Below are 17,114 nucleotides of genomic sequence, written 5' to 3'. Positions count from 1 at the left end.
ACTGCTCATGCGATCCCCTGATAGGATGTCATTCGTGAATGATTTGCTCTCATCACCTTGCGACATTGATGAGTAACAGTATCTCTGCTAATCAGTTATTCCCCAACTGAAGTTGTGGAAGACTTCCAAGACCATTTCTTTACTGATCTAAGCTTGTTGTCATTCCTTCTACATCAAAATGGGCAACAATTTAAACTGATTTTGAGGATGTAATAATATGTCCTTTTGAGTATAGTCAGCTTAAAAACAATGGTCTGTGTTTCTCCAACTTTGGTGATGCCCACAAATATAACATTTTTGGTAGTTTCTTTCAATGCAAGGACATTACCTGGTACAGTAACGATTATCATGTGGAGGGAGTTTGATTACATATCGTTTGACTGCAGATGGAACCTGTTCAATTCTTACAGGATCAAATGCACTGCCAAGGTTAGGATCAATCTTCGAGTCATGTTTCACTGATACAGTGCCTTCAGAAAGTATTCCCTCCCCTCAACTTTTGTCATATTTTTGTTGTGTTACTGCCCAAATTTTAAATGGATTTAATTTTAAAAATTTGGCACCGATCTACACAAAATACCCCATAATGGCAAAGTGAAAACATGTTTTTAGAATTTTTTTTTACAAGTTAATTAAAAATAGGTCTGCGAGTCCTCAAGCTCACCTGAATCAGGGGCAACAGTCACTCAAACCTCGCGCAATCCCCTTTGACCCTGAATTTTTTTTTATTTTTTTAATGTCGTGAACAAACTTTGGTCCATCATGGGTGATGAAGGTTGTGGTCAAGTTCCATCAAAATTGGGTGTGTAGTTTTGGAGAAGAGAAGAGAAATATACCTATTTTGGGGGGGGGGGGTCAAAAACAGCCCCGTAGACTCACTTAATGAGCGCAGATTTTGATGCGGTCAATACACCTTCGTTAGGCATCAGCTATAAAGCTTGTGGCCAAGTTTCATCAAAATCGTGTGCTTGGTTCAAGCGATAATGACTGAAGTGTTGAGTGATTGACTGACTGACTCACCTATGGACACTGCTTGTTCACATAAGCTCACCGGACAAAAGTCCAGATGAGCTAAAGAAGAAAAGCTGAAATGTCTTGCATCAACAGTTATTCAACCCCTTTGGGCATGTCGGAATTCAAGGTGGCAGCCAAGTGGACCCCAAGACCAACCTAATTTTCTTGTTAACATCTAAAAATGTTAACTAGACACCTTAAGGATTCTAAAAAAGTATGTTTGCATTAGTACTCAGGGGGGTTTACATGGGGGCTATTTAGCTGCCCTACTATACAGAGTTCCTTGGCTGAGATGAAAGAACTTGCTGGATGGACAACACTCTGCAGCACTTCACAAATCTAGGTTTATGGGAGAGTGGCCAGATGGATGCCTCTCCTGTGAAAAAGGCACATGACAGCACTCCTGGAGTTTGCGAAAAGGCACGTGAAAGACTGAGGGCATGAGGCAAAATATTTTGTGGTCCGATTAGAAGAAAATTGAACTCTTTTGCCTGAATACAAAGTGCTACTTTTGGTGGAAATTGAGCACAGCTCATCACCCACAGCATTACTACTGTGAAGCATGATGGTGGCAGCATCACACTATGGGGATGCTTTTCAGCAGCAGGGCCTGGGAGACTTGTCAGGCTAGAAGGAACAATGAATGAAGCCAAATACAGGCAAATCCTTGAGGAGAACCTGCTTCAGAGTGCAAAAGAGCTTTACGTTCCAACAGGACAATGACCCCAAGCATACAGCCAAAACAACACTGGAATGGCTTCAGAACAAGAACGTGAAAGTCCTTGAGTGGCCCAGCCAAAGCCAAAACTTGAATCCCATTGAGAATCTGTGGAAATACTTGAAGATTGCTGTTCACCGACGCTCCCCTTCCAACTTGACAAGCTTGAGCAAATCTGCAAGAAAGAATGGGAGAAAATCCCCAAATCCAGATGTGCAAAGCTAATACAGACATACCCAAGAAGACTCGAAGTTGTAATCGCCGCAAAGGAGCTTCGACAAAGTATTGACTCTGGGGGTAGAATATTTATTCACACAAGACATTTCAGATTTTCATTTTTCATGAATTTGTGAAAAAAATTGTCGAAACGCGTTTTCGTTTTGTCATGGGGTATTTTTGTAGATCAGTGACAAAAATTTAAAATTTAATCTATTTTCAATTCAGGCTGTGAACACAACAAAATGTGACACAAGTCGAGGGGTGTGGATACTTTCTGAAGGCACTACAGCGGACCTGACCCCCAACTTCTACGCTCAAGTGGGGCTTAGCGGGATAGCCAAGAAGTATGCATACTCACATTTGAGCTGTGTAGCCTGGGTTCACATCTCAGCCCGGATATAAACTGTCATCCTGCTGTTGAGCTGGCAGGGCAATACATCAATGTGTACACCATTACTCGGATGGACGTTAAACTGGGCATACCGTCTACTGGCATTGGCTGATGGGCATTAAAGATCCCACGGTGTCCTTCGCGAAGAGTCGGCGAGTTATCGCCGGTACCCTGAACAAGTTCCAAATTGTTGCCTGGATTATGAGTAGGAAGTGTTCTGGTTGCAATTTTGAAAAAAAAAACCCAATTGTTCCCTTGTATAATGCAGACCCTGACTCATGGGATTACTTTAACTTGGCAGTGAAAATGGCTGTATAAACAGGTTTCACTGGATCATTTTGCTGAAGATTGTTTATAGTTGACCCACTTAAGACTCCAATTCCTTTTTCCCATCCCTTTGTGTGAAGGACCCTCGTTGGCTGTGTGATGCGGCCTGTGCACCTGGAATGCTGGTTTCTCCCCAGTTATCTTCTGACACACTTTACAGTATGTGGAACCGCCGCCACACATGTGGCGATCCTTGCAGTGATTGTCAGAGGCATGATGTTGAACTGCCACGTGGCCAACAAACATCCCACAATCTCAAAGTATCCCCGGATCTCTGAATTTATTACTTACTATAGCCTCATTAGGCTCATTTACACCACATATTTGGCATCACTTGGGCCTTGTTAAAGCTACCATAGCCATAACGAGTCCTTTGCGAGGATCACAACCAATCTGATTATTCATGGATGGGCCGTAAAGCAGCGAGAATCACCTGTTTGAATACCAGGACCATTGCAACCCAAACATCGAAGCGGTCATTCAACATCAGCATGGTGACATTATCGCAGGAATTGATTTCTGAGACGAAAGAGAAATGGCAGACATTTCTGAGTGTGTTCAGACAAAGAGTTTGACTCAGTTCTGGCTAACCACGCAAGTGCAGCCATTGGCTTCACTTGGGTCAGATGGATCTGTGCAGTGTCAGTAAAGTCATGCAGCGCATAACACATAAAACTCGAATGGCACTCAGGAGAGTGTATTCTTCAACCAGGCTGAACAGTTTTCGTTTTGTATCCCACTGATAGGCCAGATCTGGATCGGTACCTGGACCAAAATCTTATTGGCTTGTTCCTGTTACCTACCCAACTCATCAACCGAGTTTTGTCATAACTTGTTCACAACTTTTTGAAACATCGTTTTTCACCCTATCTCTCAATTGTGAAGAATCACTTACAAAAATTCTCCAATCTGGATCCTCATTCGGATCTTCACTAAAATTGAATCGATTTGTCCTCGTCACACACCGAACCTGTCCACCAAGTTTCGTCCGAATCCGTCCGCAACTTTTTGAGATATCGTATTATATATATTTTTGGTCCCATCTCTCAATAGTGAAGTCACTTAAAAATTTCTAGTATCTGGATCTTCACCAAAATCTAATCGATTCGTCCTTGTCACATCCATTATCTGAATCTGTCCACAACATTTTGAGATATCCTGCTCACAGACAAACAAAGAAACAGACAAACTGGGGTAAAAACATAACCTCCATCCACCTTCAGTGGTGGAGGTAAAATACATATCACGTGTTATTTCTTGGCGGCCGGATATAGTACGAACACCAAATGCACTTCCACGGTCATTGCTGGCCCGGTCCCAAGTGGCCTCAACGACTTGGTGTAAATGAGTCGACTGAGACAGTCTCTGAGACTTGTATTAATATTATTTGATCAAAAGTTCTCAGGGACCCCACATCTTGCCAAGATTTTCAACTCTGTCAATGTTGAACTATTTAAAGATGTAATTCCAAGTTGTTGGCAAAGGTTGATACTTGTAATGATTTTTTCTTTTTTGCCGAATAGTTGCTGTACAATGCAACTGCATTTGGAGTGGAATAATTCTTTATATTAGTTTGAACCTTCAAAGCAACCACTTCATCTTCTTTTGCTTTTACACCCTCAAGATCAACCTTGAAAAACCTTACAAAGTCGTGTTTCTTTAGAAGTGGCCATCGACATATTTAATGCACAAAAAGAGGAAATTGTGACCCTGATTATATTTTTATTTTTGCTTCTTTTACTTTTCTGTCACGTGCAGTTTCGAGCATTACTCCTTTCTCCTACCCACACCCGTTTCCCTTCTCATAAACCACCTTCTCTTACTTTTATCAGTTACCTGACATGCGGTTATTTAGGAAGTGTCAAAAGTTTTCTTTGATTTCCAAAATGAAATGCAAAAGGGAATAAATATCAGGCAGATGTGAAATGAGTTCCAGATTGTGGGGGTGGGGATTGAGCAAATTTCAACAGATAGCCAAGATTGAGGCAATGTTCAGTTGAGATGAGCTAAAAAGTGATGCATTTGCTTAAGGGCTTGGTCAATGAACCAACCATGACCCTTGATCTCGAAGACAAATAAAGACCATGGAAGAAATGGCACTGTTACGTCATCTTCATGACATCGTAAGTGTTGACCAGTGGGAAAGCATCATGGAGCCAAATATTTTGTAACAATAAAGACAAAACTTTACAAGATCAAAACCAAAATAACCTAAGGTCTGTACTTCAGTTAATTAAAGATATTATTTTGCTGGCATACCCACAGCTATTGCAAGATGCTTGTCCAGCTCTATTCCTCCTCCTCTTTGTAAGCAACTGGTAAAGGTGCATATAAACAACATTTTGGTATCTTTCTCATAGCATTATAGTGGGAAGTTCTCATCCAGCAGGTGGGGAATACATGGCCTATAAGGCAGTAAAGACATAAAATGTCAGTCCCCATTGTTTTAGTAATTTTGCTGTTTGGAGTTAAAGGGCCGTGTACATATTTATGTACACCTAAAATCGCCGCCAGTCTACCAGTCGGCCATCTTTGATAAGATCGCCAAATAAAGTGAGGTGCACATGTGTACCATCATGTACTGTGCTTGTGCCAAGTTTGAACAAAATCGGATCATGCATGTCTGAGTAATGGTTGGGGACACATTTAAGTAACAAAATGGCCACCAGTCGGCCATTTTGGATCTGATCTTGGAAAAAAAAGAAAAAGATGTGCATATGTAAGCCATCATTTGTTGTCTTTGTGACAAATACAAATAAAATCGGCCCATACATGTCCGAGATAAGGAGATTTGTGTTCGACGGTGTTGAAGTATATAATTCAATTGAAATAAAAGTTTAAAGGCGTATAAATAAAATAATTCCGAAAGTTTACGACCATTGATGCAGCTTATTTTACGCCACCTTATTTAACACATTACATTAGTTCTTCTTGCCTGTTGTCTTTATGACGTCTTTAAAAACAGTATGTTTTCTGTTTGGAATGATTTTCAATTTTGTTTGACTGTCAGGTAAAACAGCCAGAGTAAAAATATTATCTCATTTCTCTCTGCACCTGTGTGATTGCAACAAATTCAGAGCCAAATTACTGTAAAACTACAGACTTGTCTTCCTATTCATGTTCAAAATACAACATTCAATTTAAACAAGTTGTTCCTCGATCACAAACTTATGATCATAAACTGATGACGGACAGACGGATGGACATGAACCAATTGCTTAACCCTGCTTTTTAGCTTCACATGCTTGCGGTAATAAAATTGGAATCATGAGACCCGTCCTACATCCAAATTTCCACAAAACACACAAATGATCACCTTACCGCTGTTTGGAACAAGGTTCCTGCAACCTTCATCATTTTGACAACTTCAAAAAAAAAGGATACATATCAACCAGCAGTTCTTGATGGGTCTCCACTGAGTGTTCACTTTTTAAATCGCGTTCCACCTCTTTTACCAGAATGAGAATTAATTAATGAGCCAAGGTCTGAGTGGTTTAAATTTTAAATTTGTTCATGGTGCCGGCGATGGCTCACTACTCCTCGCAAAGAACACCATGGGAGCTTTAACGTCGACCAACTGTTGCCAGCAGACAGGACGTCCAGTTTTACGTCCATCTGAGGGATGGCATGCACATTGATGAATCACTCTGCCTGTGAAACACCGGGATGACAGTTTATAGCTAGGTCGGGATTCAAACCCAGGCTAGACATCTTGGAAGCGAGTTTGCGTACCTTTCGGCCATCCTGTCAGCCGAAGGCATAAATAAGAAATAAAATTTAATGTAACACATGATTAATTTGACATCGTGTGGCGGTACCACCACTGCTAACGTGGCCCCCTACATCCCGATATGAATATTCTTTCTGAATGCAAAACCCAATCAAAAAAGAATCCCTTTTCCGTTCACAACGTAGATGGCAAAATAATGAGGAGACTTAACAATATGAAAATCTCATTCAATTTACAAACTAAAAGGACAGCTCACCTGCGGGGACACTTTCCTTCTCATCCGGATCATCAACTCCCAGCTCAAACTCCATTTGCTTCTCAGCCTCGTCATCGTCATTTTTATAAAGAATCATCTTCACAATATTCTACATCATCAACCTCAAATTTTCTTTCAACATGATGGTCATCCTCAGCAACACATTCATCTTCTCAATCATATGAATCATCAGTCCAGTCAATCTATGGTAAATTACAGCTAAACCCATCACAAATTGTAATAGAAGGTTTTTCTTTGGATTTGTTATCAGAAAGATCTCCAGAATAACATACTAAACGTCTTGAAAAAACATACACAGGCAAAGCTCGCTTTATGCATCAATCCAAGATGATCACCATGAAGTTAAATTGCCACATTTTGACGATTAAATCATATTTTTCAATGATTTAAAATGCTAAATTATGGTTTTCAATATCAACGAAGCTGTTCAAACACATCATGAGCTCATTTGGATGTAATTTCATGTGTACAAGCTGAGTAGCCACACTCTGGGTGGGTCGAGTTTGCCACATTATTTGCTGAAAATAAGGATAGTCTGTGTTTTGCAAGAAGACTATCAATGTTTGCATGGTGTGTGCCTTAAAGGTTCGAGAATCTAGATGGTCTAAAGGGTACGTGTTAATAGTAGTTAGGGTCTAATGGGTTAAAAGGGTCCAATCTTTCAAGCATGCAAAAAAAAAGTCTAAAAAGGTCGAAGTGGTCTTTAGCTCGAAATGGTCAAGGGTCGAAGCTGACGAACATGTCTTTGAAAGGTGTAAGGGTGTTAAGGTCTAAAGGGAGTCAAGGGATTAGGGGTGTAAAGGTCCAAAGGGTCTTAGGATATTAAAGGTCTGGGGGGTCTTAAGGGCCTTGAGGGTCTTCAAGGGAGTATGTGGTCTTAAGGGTGTTGAGGAGTCTTGTACTTAAGGGTCTTGGGATTTTGAGGTTCTTAGGGGGTCTCAAAGGGTTTTCGGGGTCTTAAAGGGTATTGGGGTCTGGAGTATCTTAAGGATCTTGGTTTGGGGGGGGGGGGTATTTAGGGACTTCTCGAATCCTGTGGGTTTTGGGAATCTTTCATGGTCAAGGTTCAAAATTGTCTTATGGTCTTAAGGGGTCTTTGGGATGTCAAGGAGTCTTAGAGAGGTGTCAGGAACTCACACACATATGGCTCCTTTAATATACTGTATAGGTAAATCCAAAATGACCCCAAAATTAGGAGATTTTTGGGGTCATTTTGGATTTACCTATACAGTATATTAATCATTTCCACGTGTCGGTGGCGGTTTTTGACACTTGGACACACCAAAACATTTTGGAAAATGCAGAGTTGCTGGAACATGTTTTCATTAACTCGATGGTCATTTTATCAACATAAATGAAACATAGTTACACCTAATTTGCATAAATATTGACCACTGATCGTGGTGGTAAATGTTATTCTGTACAAAATACACTGTTAACCCTTTTAGATGCTAATATTGTGTTTACTTACTTCAGATATAGAAATGGGCAGGATGGATGAGTGCATCTCCTGCCACCAGGCTCCGAGAGATAATACGGATATTATGGAGATAGATCATCTGATAGATGGAGAATCTATTGTGACATTAACTTCAAAATGGTGCGGAGGAATCGCATGTGCAATAACTGCTTCCAGAAAAAAAGAAGATTTGACGCCAATGCTTCAACCAGTGAGCGACCAGTGTGTTTTCTGATCTGCAGGTACCCTCATTTAGCTACAAAGCACACTATTTTGTGGTCATCATGACAGATTTAACCATGGGAGGACAGTGAAGGGATAAACTCATACAGGTCCGAACAAGCGAGTTTCACTGTGAAATAGAAAAACGATGTGACACAAGCAAGGGCAATTGGGCCGAGAAGGTGAAAGGAAGACAAGACTGTCCATGATGTAGTTGCAGCTGACATAGTGTATCAACAAGTGTGCAATGTCAATTTTAGGTGTGGAGGTCTAAGGGGCATTTATTGATGCGTTTAAAGTGGTAGCATGCCTCCAAGAGAATGATGACCAGCAAACAACAATCAATGATCTCATTGAAAAGATGAAAAAAAATACCTGGAGAACTCAGGCTACACACCATATGGTTTCATGAACATGAAGGACCAACTGAAACAACATTTTGGTGCTAAAATTGTCATCTATACTAATAAAAGGGTGTGTGTGTGTGTGTGTGTGTGTGTGTGTGTGTGTGTGTGTGTGTGTGTGTGTGTGTGTGTGTGTGTGTGTGTGTGTGTGTGTGTGTGTGTGTGTGTGTGTGTGTGTGTGTTTTGTCGTTGATTGGTATCTACATATGTGAGTATCAGAATGTGGAATGGACTCCTCCTAGGGCAGGTTCAAAGTATCCACCTTCATTTGGGTAAGGGGTCACAATTCATGGACCAAGCTGTGATGTTTTTTTGTTCTCAAAGTTTTGTGCCGAGGGCTCTCTTCAGGATCGTTACCGAGCCCAGGATAGCTTCCAACTGTAGTTTGTTTGTAGTGATATTTCCAGGGATGGTTTATAATATCTCTGTGAGGTTCTTCGTCATCACTGCTACAACTTTGGCATTCTTCAGCTTCCAGGATCTTTTCACTTCATGCTTGAGATCTTGGTATTTGGTCATTTTCTTGATTTCTGCATCATTTAGTCCAAAATCACCGGTGTTAACACTTCAATTAGCAATGCCTTCTTCTCTTTGTTTTTTGCACCAAAGTATGATATCTGATCGCAACACTTTGTTTTCGATGTTCACGCCCGATGGGATCATTAGTTCGTACGTGAGAATGGTACTTCGATGTTTGCAGTGATTACTTTTGGTTCATTTTCCCACAAATTTTATAGAACTGGAATATCAAAGTTTTTGCAGATGTGCCAGCGGATTACTTTACAAACTCTGTTGTGTTGTTGTTTGGAGGGATGAGGGGTTCAGTCATTACACTTTGGAATTACCCTTTAGACTTATCCTTCAGTATTGGTTCGTGGGTGCCAGGAGTGACCACTATTTTTGTTGTGTCTGTGTGTCTGTCTGTTTGTGACAATCTCCAGAGCATAGTGCCGTGATGTTTGATGCGATCTTGATGAAACTTGGACACAAGCTAGATATCATGGTCTAGTTGTGTCTTTTTGTATGAGGGGTATCCCACGCCCCTTGTGGGTGGAGCCACGCCCACTTGAACTTTTTTTTCTCGCAATTTCATTTCCTAGAAGCTGTGCGTAATGTCCATAAGTACAACATATTAAAAAATCCGATTTGATTTGGTCAATTTTGACAGAAGAGATAGGTTTTTACGGTAGGGCTTCTTCAAACTCAATTGTACCTATCGTGGCATTGTTCAATAATGCCCATGAACCATCGTTGCCTCCCAGCTAGTTAACCTTTAGAATTACGCTTCAGTATTACCCTTTAGAATTACCCTTCAGTGTTACCCTTTAGAATTACCCTTCAGTGTTACCCTTTAGAATTATCCTTCAGTATTACCCTTTAGAATTATCCTTCAGTATTACCCTTTAGAATTATCCTTCAGTGTTACCCTTTAGAATTACCCTTCAGTGTTACCCTTTAGAATTATCCTTCAGTGTTACCCTTTAGAATTACCCTTCAGTGTTACCCTTTAGAATTATCCTTCAGTGTTACCCTTTAGAATTATCCTTCAGTGTTACCCTTTAGAATTATCCTTCAGTGTTACCCTTTAGAATTATCCTTCAGTGTTCCCCTTTAGAATTACCCTTCAGTGTTACCCTTTAGAATTACCCTTCAGTGTTACCCTTTAGAGTTACCCTCTCGAGTTACCCTTCAGTATTACCCTTCAGTGTTACCCTTTAGAATTACCCTTCAGTGTTACCCTTTAGAATTACCCTTCAGTGTTACCCTTTAGAATTACCCTTCAGTGTTACCCTTTAGAATTAACCTTCAGTATTACCCTTTAGAACAATTTAGAAACACCCTTTAGCATTACCATTTAAAATCCTTCGATGTTACCCTTCAGAATTACCCTTGAGAATTATTCTTCAGAATTACCCTTTTGACTTACCCTGTAGAACCCATTATAATTACCCTTTGGAACCCTTTCATGTTTCCCTTTAGAATCCTTGAGAATTATCATTTGAAACACCCTTTAGAAACACCCTTGAGTATTACCCTTTAGTATTACTCTTCAGAATTTCCTTTTAGAATCACGATTTAGAATTACCCTTTCAAACACTTCAGAATTACCCTGAAGAACCCATATAGAATAAACCTTTAGAATTACACTTATAATCTTGCCCTCAAAAACAAGAGATTGACGAGCCCCTTCCCCACCCGTCAAAGTGATGGACACATCCACAGTGACTTCCACCTCCATTTCACCGATAAAGGAAATGAGCGAGGAATTTTTATCTACCTTGAACTTTATAAGGTCAAAAATCAAAGCTTCTGTGTGAGATCTCTGGAGACCGAGCAATTGGTAAATGTTTTTACGGGCAATGGAACATGAAAATGTAATATATACTTGGTCGTTCTGTTCGGTATTATTGGAACGACTGTTCATATTAAAGACTGGAGAGAGTGGAAAAGGATAATTTCTCCCTATCAAAAGCTCAAACATCAAACTGCAGGTTACAAATATTTAAAACAGAAGATCCAATGTTCCATTCATGAAAATAAGCGTTTATTCTCATCTTCATTGCTGATTGGAAACGTATATGAAACAGACTTTGAACTTGCTGCCTCTCAGCATATACATTTATTTTTAACTGATAACAGATTCAAACGAGGACACTCGGTAGAGCACATACCTCCACCACGTAATGCCTGATCCACAAGAACATATTGGGCCCAATCAATACATTTTCGAAATATCATGTTATGCAGTACTATATCGTTTTTGGCCTTATCTCTCAATGGTGAAGAATCACTTTAAAAATTAAACAATTCTCGTATCCAGATCTTCACTAAAATCGAATCAATTATTCCTTGTCACACAACTACCCTGTCCACAACTTTTTCAGATATCGTGCTATATATCGGTTTAGCACTATCTCTCAATGGTGAAGAATCACTTTAAAAATTCTAGTAGTTGGATCCGGATCCGGATCTTCAAAATCTAACCAGTTCGCCCTCGTCACACACCCAACCTGTCCACAAAATTTCATCCAGATCCGTCGACAACTTTTTGAGATATCCTGTACACAAATACAGACAAACAGACAGAAAGGGGTGAAAACAATGTCCTTCAATTTGTCGTGGGTCCATTGGTATTGTGGATTCTCGCCCGTTTCGGCGTGCGGACGACCGCCTCGGCCCAATTGCGGCCGCACGCACCCACCGAACGAGCAATCCAGTCGTAGCTTCCGGATCAACGCCGAAACCCAGCAACAGGTGTTTTTATAACACCATAGATCAGCCAACTCTTCTGTCCATGCGCTACAGGGTCAATCGCCGAATTATCGATATACCTAATTATTCGCGCAGACAGAAATGCCGGGGATCTACACCTCAACGGAGCCTGCACGAAAACAAGCCGCTTTACGCAGCTCGTTTCGTATGCGATTGCCGAGCGGTTATATATCGCCAAGTCCCATCGGACCCGATTATCTTATCGGTGTTAAAAACCAGCTAACATTCCAAATGCTCCATGGCAGTCAATGAGAGGAAGGGACGCAACGAGCAGGTGACATTTAACAATGGGGACATTTATTTGAACACAGGCAATGCAATGAATGGGGGGATGGGGGAAAAAACACGAACAAAAAATCCTACAGCCGAGTTCTATTCCAATGTGAAGCAAATACAACAAAGGCACTTAACAGTTTCCTACTTATTAGACGAGCCCACGGACACTCGTACGAACACACACACCCAATAAATGGTGGCTGATGCCTTTAATAACGGACTCCAGCTCGGAGGACAGATGAGCTGAAACCCAGAACCTATCTCGAACCTCTCCACCTCGTGTGGTCTTCAAGCTGTTCGGACCCGGGCTTCAGCGAGAGCGAGCTGGATCCAATTGCCGTGAGCCGCGATCCTTCCCGAGCTCCAGCGAATCCTCTCGCGCTTCCGAACACGTGCTGGTGAGACGAGGCGCCGATCCTTCCCGTCGATGCGTCGCTATCTCGAAGAACCACCTCCAAGATGAGGCCGATGAGTCGCACCAAGCCGGGAACCAAGCCGGGAACCAAGCGGAGAACAAAGAGCTCCACGAACCAAGAAGAGCCAGCCGAGCAACCAGCTCAACTCTCTTCTGATGAACAAAGCCTCTCTCTTCGACGAACCAAGCCAGAGCTCAAAAAGCGACCCGAGCCAAGCAGAACCCGACGGTCTGCTGAAAAGCCAAGCTGAAGCAAAAAGCTTTCCAAAAAGCCCCCACCTCGCCAAGCAGAACACAAAGGCCTGCTAAAAGCCAAGCTGAAGCAAAAAGCTTCCTAAAAGCCTCAACCCTAACGCGAGCCAAGCAGAAGCCGAAGCTCTACTGAACAACCAGCAGAGAATCTCTACCTTATCCTCCTCCGCCCCCTCTCCCACTCCCGGTGTGACTCATGCCCTCATGCTCCATCCCCCACCCACCCCCCCCGCTCAACCCCGGGTAGGAGGGAGTTGTTTACATCCCGTGATTCAGGACGGGAGGGCGTCTTCCTTTGTGTTGTGATCGCTCCCCATCTATTAAATTAAATCACAGCGCATCTAATCAATTTCTGCCCATTAAACAATGGAAGGTGAACTATCTAGGGAACAAGCACTTATCGGCGTAACTGATTAAAGGAACCTGAATGTTGTGTGCAATCGAATTCCCAAATTCGTAACAGTATATTGACTGGACTACATCTTCATCTTCACAAAATCACATTCATCATCTTCACAATTTTCCAGGACTTGGTGCACTGGAAACACGTTTTTGTTGGAGTAAATCATTACACATGACGATGAGGAGGCAGCATATGTAATGTATAGACGGGGTAGTCAGGGTAATTTTGTAGACGTAAATACCTCTTTTTGTGGGTGGGCAAGGTGTGGACTTTCCATCGCAGAGGAACATGTCACGTGTGAGAAAGGCGATTACAATTTCTCTCGCCAGTGTGGCGGCTATGGTGGTGTAGTGGCCTGTGGAGCCCAGAAGAAAAGATTGTACATTTTCTTTTATCGGTGCCAACCCCATGGGCAGCATTCCAGAGGAAAACTTTGCCCACCAGAGGACAAGAAGAAGAGAGACCTCGTGTGGAAGGACAACGAGCAAGTGGTTCACGGAGGACCTGGTGATGCAGGACATTCGTTTGATTTTACTCTGAAGTTTTAGGATTGATCCAAGCTGGTGTCACCCTGCCTTTGGAAAGGGGAAGGAGCCACCTTGATTGGAGGAGGAAGAAAAAGGGCCTGGAGAGAAGACTGAGGGCAGACCAGGAAGTCTCGTCTAAAAAGGACAGAGGGCCACAAGGCCTGGTTCAGGAGCTGAATGTCCAGACTGTTTCGTAAAGGAGGTGTCTTTATCCAAGATGATACTGCTCCAATATACATACTGCTAGAAATATTAAATTTTGGTACAAGGAAAGATCCTGGGCCAACTACATTTGCAAAGCTGGCCTCCAAAGCTAGCCATAGACTGGGCATCTTGTAACGATCCAAGTCTTTCCTTGGAAAATCAGAACTATTCATTCTACAAAGCCTTGAAACATCAGTCAATAAAGTACTGCTCTCTGCTGTGGATGGTTGCCCCAGCATCTCCTCTGTCCTCTTATGGATTCTGTGGCATAGAAAGCTCTCAGAACTCGAGTTAATAGAACACCTGACCCCACACAATCTTGAGAAAAAGACATGGAAGAGTCATTTAAACTTTCTTTGCTTTTCCAAGCACAAACTATATTTCCAACACAACCTCACTCCCTCCTAGCTCCCTCACCCCTCCTCCTTGCTACCCTCTCACTCTCTCTCCCCCTCTGCTACGGACTGACGGTTGAGTTTTGAATTTAAAGCTGCTTCCCCATGATGTAATATCTCCGAATCAGATTCCTAGTGAGCCAACCGGAAGGGGTGCAATGGTTGCTGCATGTTCGAGCACCGATGCAGGCAGGCATTTGCCAGGTAGATAGCGTGGGTTTTAAATGCTCCGACCCAATTTTATATTGAACCCGGCGGTTAAAAAGAAAATGTTGCTGTTTGGGCGAACTTTATCGCCCTTCATTTCCTTTTCCCTCACACTGCCTTCCCTTCCCTTGCTTGCTCTTCCACCCCCCCTCCTTCCTCACTCTTCCCCCTTCCTCATCCCCTCCTAGCTCCCCACCCTCCCCTCCCTCTTTAATATTCCAGTCAGCAAAGCCACGGTTTGTGTTTGCCAGTTTTCAATAAGGGACAGTTTCCCACACATCTCCATTTCTTCTGTTTCAATTATTATTCAAATGGCAGGAAAGAAAGCATTTCCAAACAAATTTCAACATTTATTTGATGCAAAAATGAACAGAAGCGTAATAAATAAGAACTGCATCTATCTATAATTCCAGCAATGTGTGTATGTGTGTGTGTGTGTGTGTGTGTGTGTGTGTGTGTGTGTGTGTGTGTGTGTGTGTGTGTGTGTGTGTGTGTGTGTGTGTGTGTGTGTGTGTGTGTGTGTGTGTGTGTGTGCGCGCGCGCGCGCGCGCGCGCGACCGCTGTTTCTCGACCACTGGTCCGATCTCGTTGAAACTTGCCAGGTATATTGCTGGGGCCCTGTGGATGTGCCTTTTCAAGGTTTTGATATTAATCGGACAAGTGCTTCCCAAGTTATGGCCATTTATTTACCAACCAATGACAGGACACGTTGCTGCGTAGGCGTGGCCGATGGGGAAGAGATCCTCAGCCGCGTTCCCCATTACGGGTTACAACGTACGGACTTCTGAATAGTGATCACCGTGTATTCTAATAATTTCTCGATTTCTTATGCGCATTTATAGAACACAATGCCCCAATCCAGTCGTCGTTTACGAGAGTGAAGGAATGGCCTGTGTGGTTGTTTGAAAGTTTTTTGGGGTTTTTTTGCACGTACTTTTTTTTTCTCTCCCTCCTCTTTTTGTTTTTCCTTGCGACGACATTGCGAAAAGGCAAAATACGTTGGCGCTAATTGAATAATTGGCCATTAAAACTAAATTGTGAATAATCGTAACTGCGATATGCGAACTTCCGGGCCACGCACATATGGGCATGTGAGAGCGAAGGAACGGCCTGTGTGGTTGTTGTTTCTGGCTCGCGGTTTTAAAGTTTTTTTTTTTTGCACGTATGGCCACACATGTACGGGCACGTACTTGTACATAATAATTAGACAAATATCATTACCTAACCCCTCTGGGAATAAAGCCAACAGAAAGCGCTTGCAGGACTCATGACGTACATAAAAGATATCCAGCAAACTTGGTGACAAGGCATGTGAAAAAGGCAACACTGGGATTAAAGAGATGATTCAGGATGCACCAACAAAATGTAACTTTAATATCTGGGACAAAAGAAGGTAATGGATAAGAAGTGATGAAGAAAAGCCAAACGATGAAGACGAGGGTTATTGAGCTATATCCCAGACGACTTGGTGGAGAGGGGAGAGATCTGACCATCTGTGCCGCTCCCCCTCCCCTACCTCCCATCCCTCCCTCAGCATTTACAGTCTGTGGTATCCCAGGGTCTGTAGTAGCATGTGACAGACATTAATGCACACAATCAATTGGTAAAAGATGATAAACTAAACAAACACGTTCATTTGGGGAACATATTTGCCCGATTAAACAGCATGCGTGCCACCGTCTCAACCACATTGTCTCGAAGCAAGAAGTCCAGCAGAGCGCAGTAATACAACTGAGTTCAATGAGTGCATCGTGGAGTGCAGCAAAGCAGAGATGACTCCAAAACGTGCAATGTCTTGTTTGTCATCTTTACTCTTTGAGCTGGCCTAGTTTGACTACCTTACTGTCGGACACAAATTCCAGCTGCTTTTAACCCTGCCTCAAATTAATTAACAATGAAAATGAGGCAACATGTCGCGTCGCTGTACAGGGCTTCGAGAAGTTCTACATCTGTTACGACTTGAGTCTTAGTGTTAATCAGTCGCCCGTTCCACACACAGAAGCTCATTTTTGTTAGTTACACATGTGCAGAAATTGGCTTATTCCCTAAAAAAAAAATTAAAAAGTACTGCAGTGAAAAATGGCAAGAAATTACAAAGAGAGGAAGAACTCCATCCAGCACTGGCCCGTGCCAGCTCACCAACGCACAAGCAAGCTGTCACCCGGTGCGATGGCATAGAAATGAAGGGGATTTACGTCATTTGGCATGTGGTATTCACGAGAACCCTCCTGCAGTACACACGCGAAATGAAAATTCTGCATCAAACGATCTCTTTACATTTGCATTGTGTTGAAAAAGCAGTTTTGCCAAAACTTGCTTCCATCGGTTCATGAATATCGAGACACACTCGGAAACAAATGATTACCGGAGGAGACGGAACTGTATTATGCATTTAAATCCG

General features: G+C 42.3%; 2 protein-coding genes across 6 annotated transcripts in view; one reads left to right on the top strand and one right to left on the bottom strand.

Moving 5' to 3' along the window:
- B3GALNT2 (beta-1,3-N-acetylgalactosaminyltransferase 2) overlaps positions 1–4,763 on the top strand; it is a 40,972-nt gene extending 36,209 nt beyond the window's left edge. For all 4 annotated transcript variants that reach the window (XM_085869458.1, XM_085869460.1, XM_085869459.1 and 1 more), the window contains exon 13: positions 2,750–4,763. In XM_085869458.1, the coding sequence (XP_085725584.1) occupies positions 2,750–3,017 (268 nt within the window). In that variant the 3' untranslated portion in view covers positions 3,018–4,763. The remainder of the gene's footprint in view (positions 1–2,749) is intronic.
- Positions 4,764–15,042: 10,279 nt separating this feature from the next.
- TBCE (tubulin folding cofactor E) overlaps positions 15,043–17,114 on the bottom strand; it is a 61,681-nt gene continuing 59,609 nt past the window's right edge. For both annotated transcript variants that reach the window (XM_085869457.1, XM_085869456.1), the window contains exon 17: positions 15,043–16,941. In XM_085869457.1, coding sequence (XP_085725583.1) covers positions 16,849–16,941 — 93 coding nt within the window. In that variant the 3' untranslated portion in view covers positions 15,043–16,848. The remainder of the gene's footprint in view (positions 16,942–17,114) is intronic.

Source organism: Eptatretus burgeri, chromosome 2, assembly GCF_056783735.1.
Source record: "Eptatretus burgeri isolate ZD-2024b chromosome 2, Ebu_testis_v1, whole genome shotgun sequence".
Classification (NCBI taxonomy): Eukaryota; Metazoa; Chordata; class Myxini; order Myxiniformes; family Myxinidae; genus Eptatretus; species Eptatretus burgeri.
The sequence above is the reverse complement of the archived record's forward strand: the minus strand, read 5'-3'. Positions and strand labels throughout refer to the sequence as shown.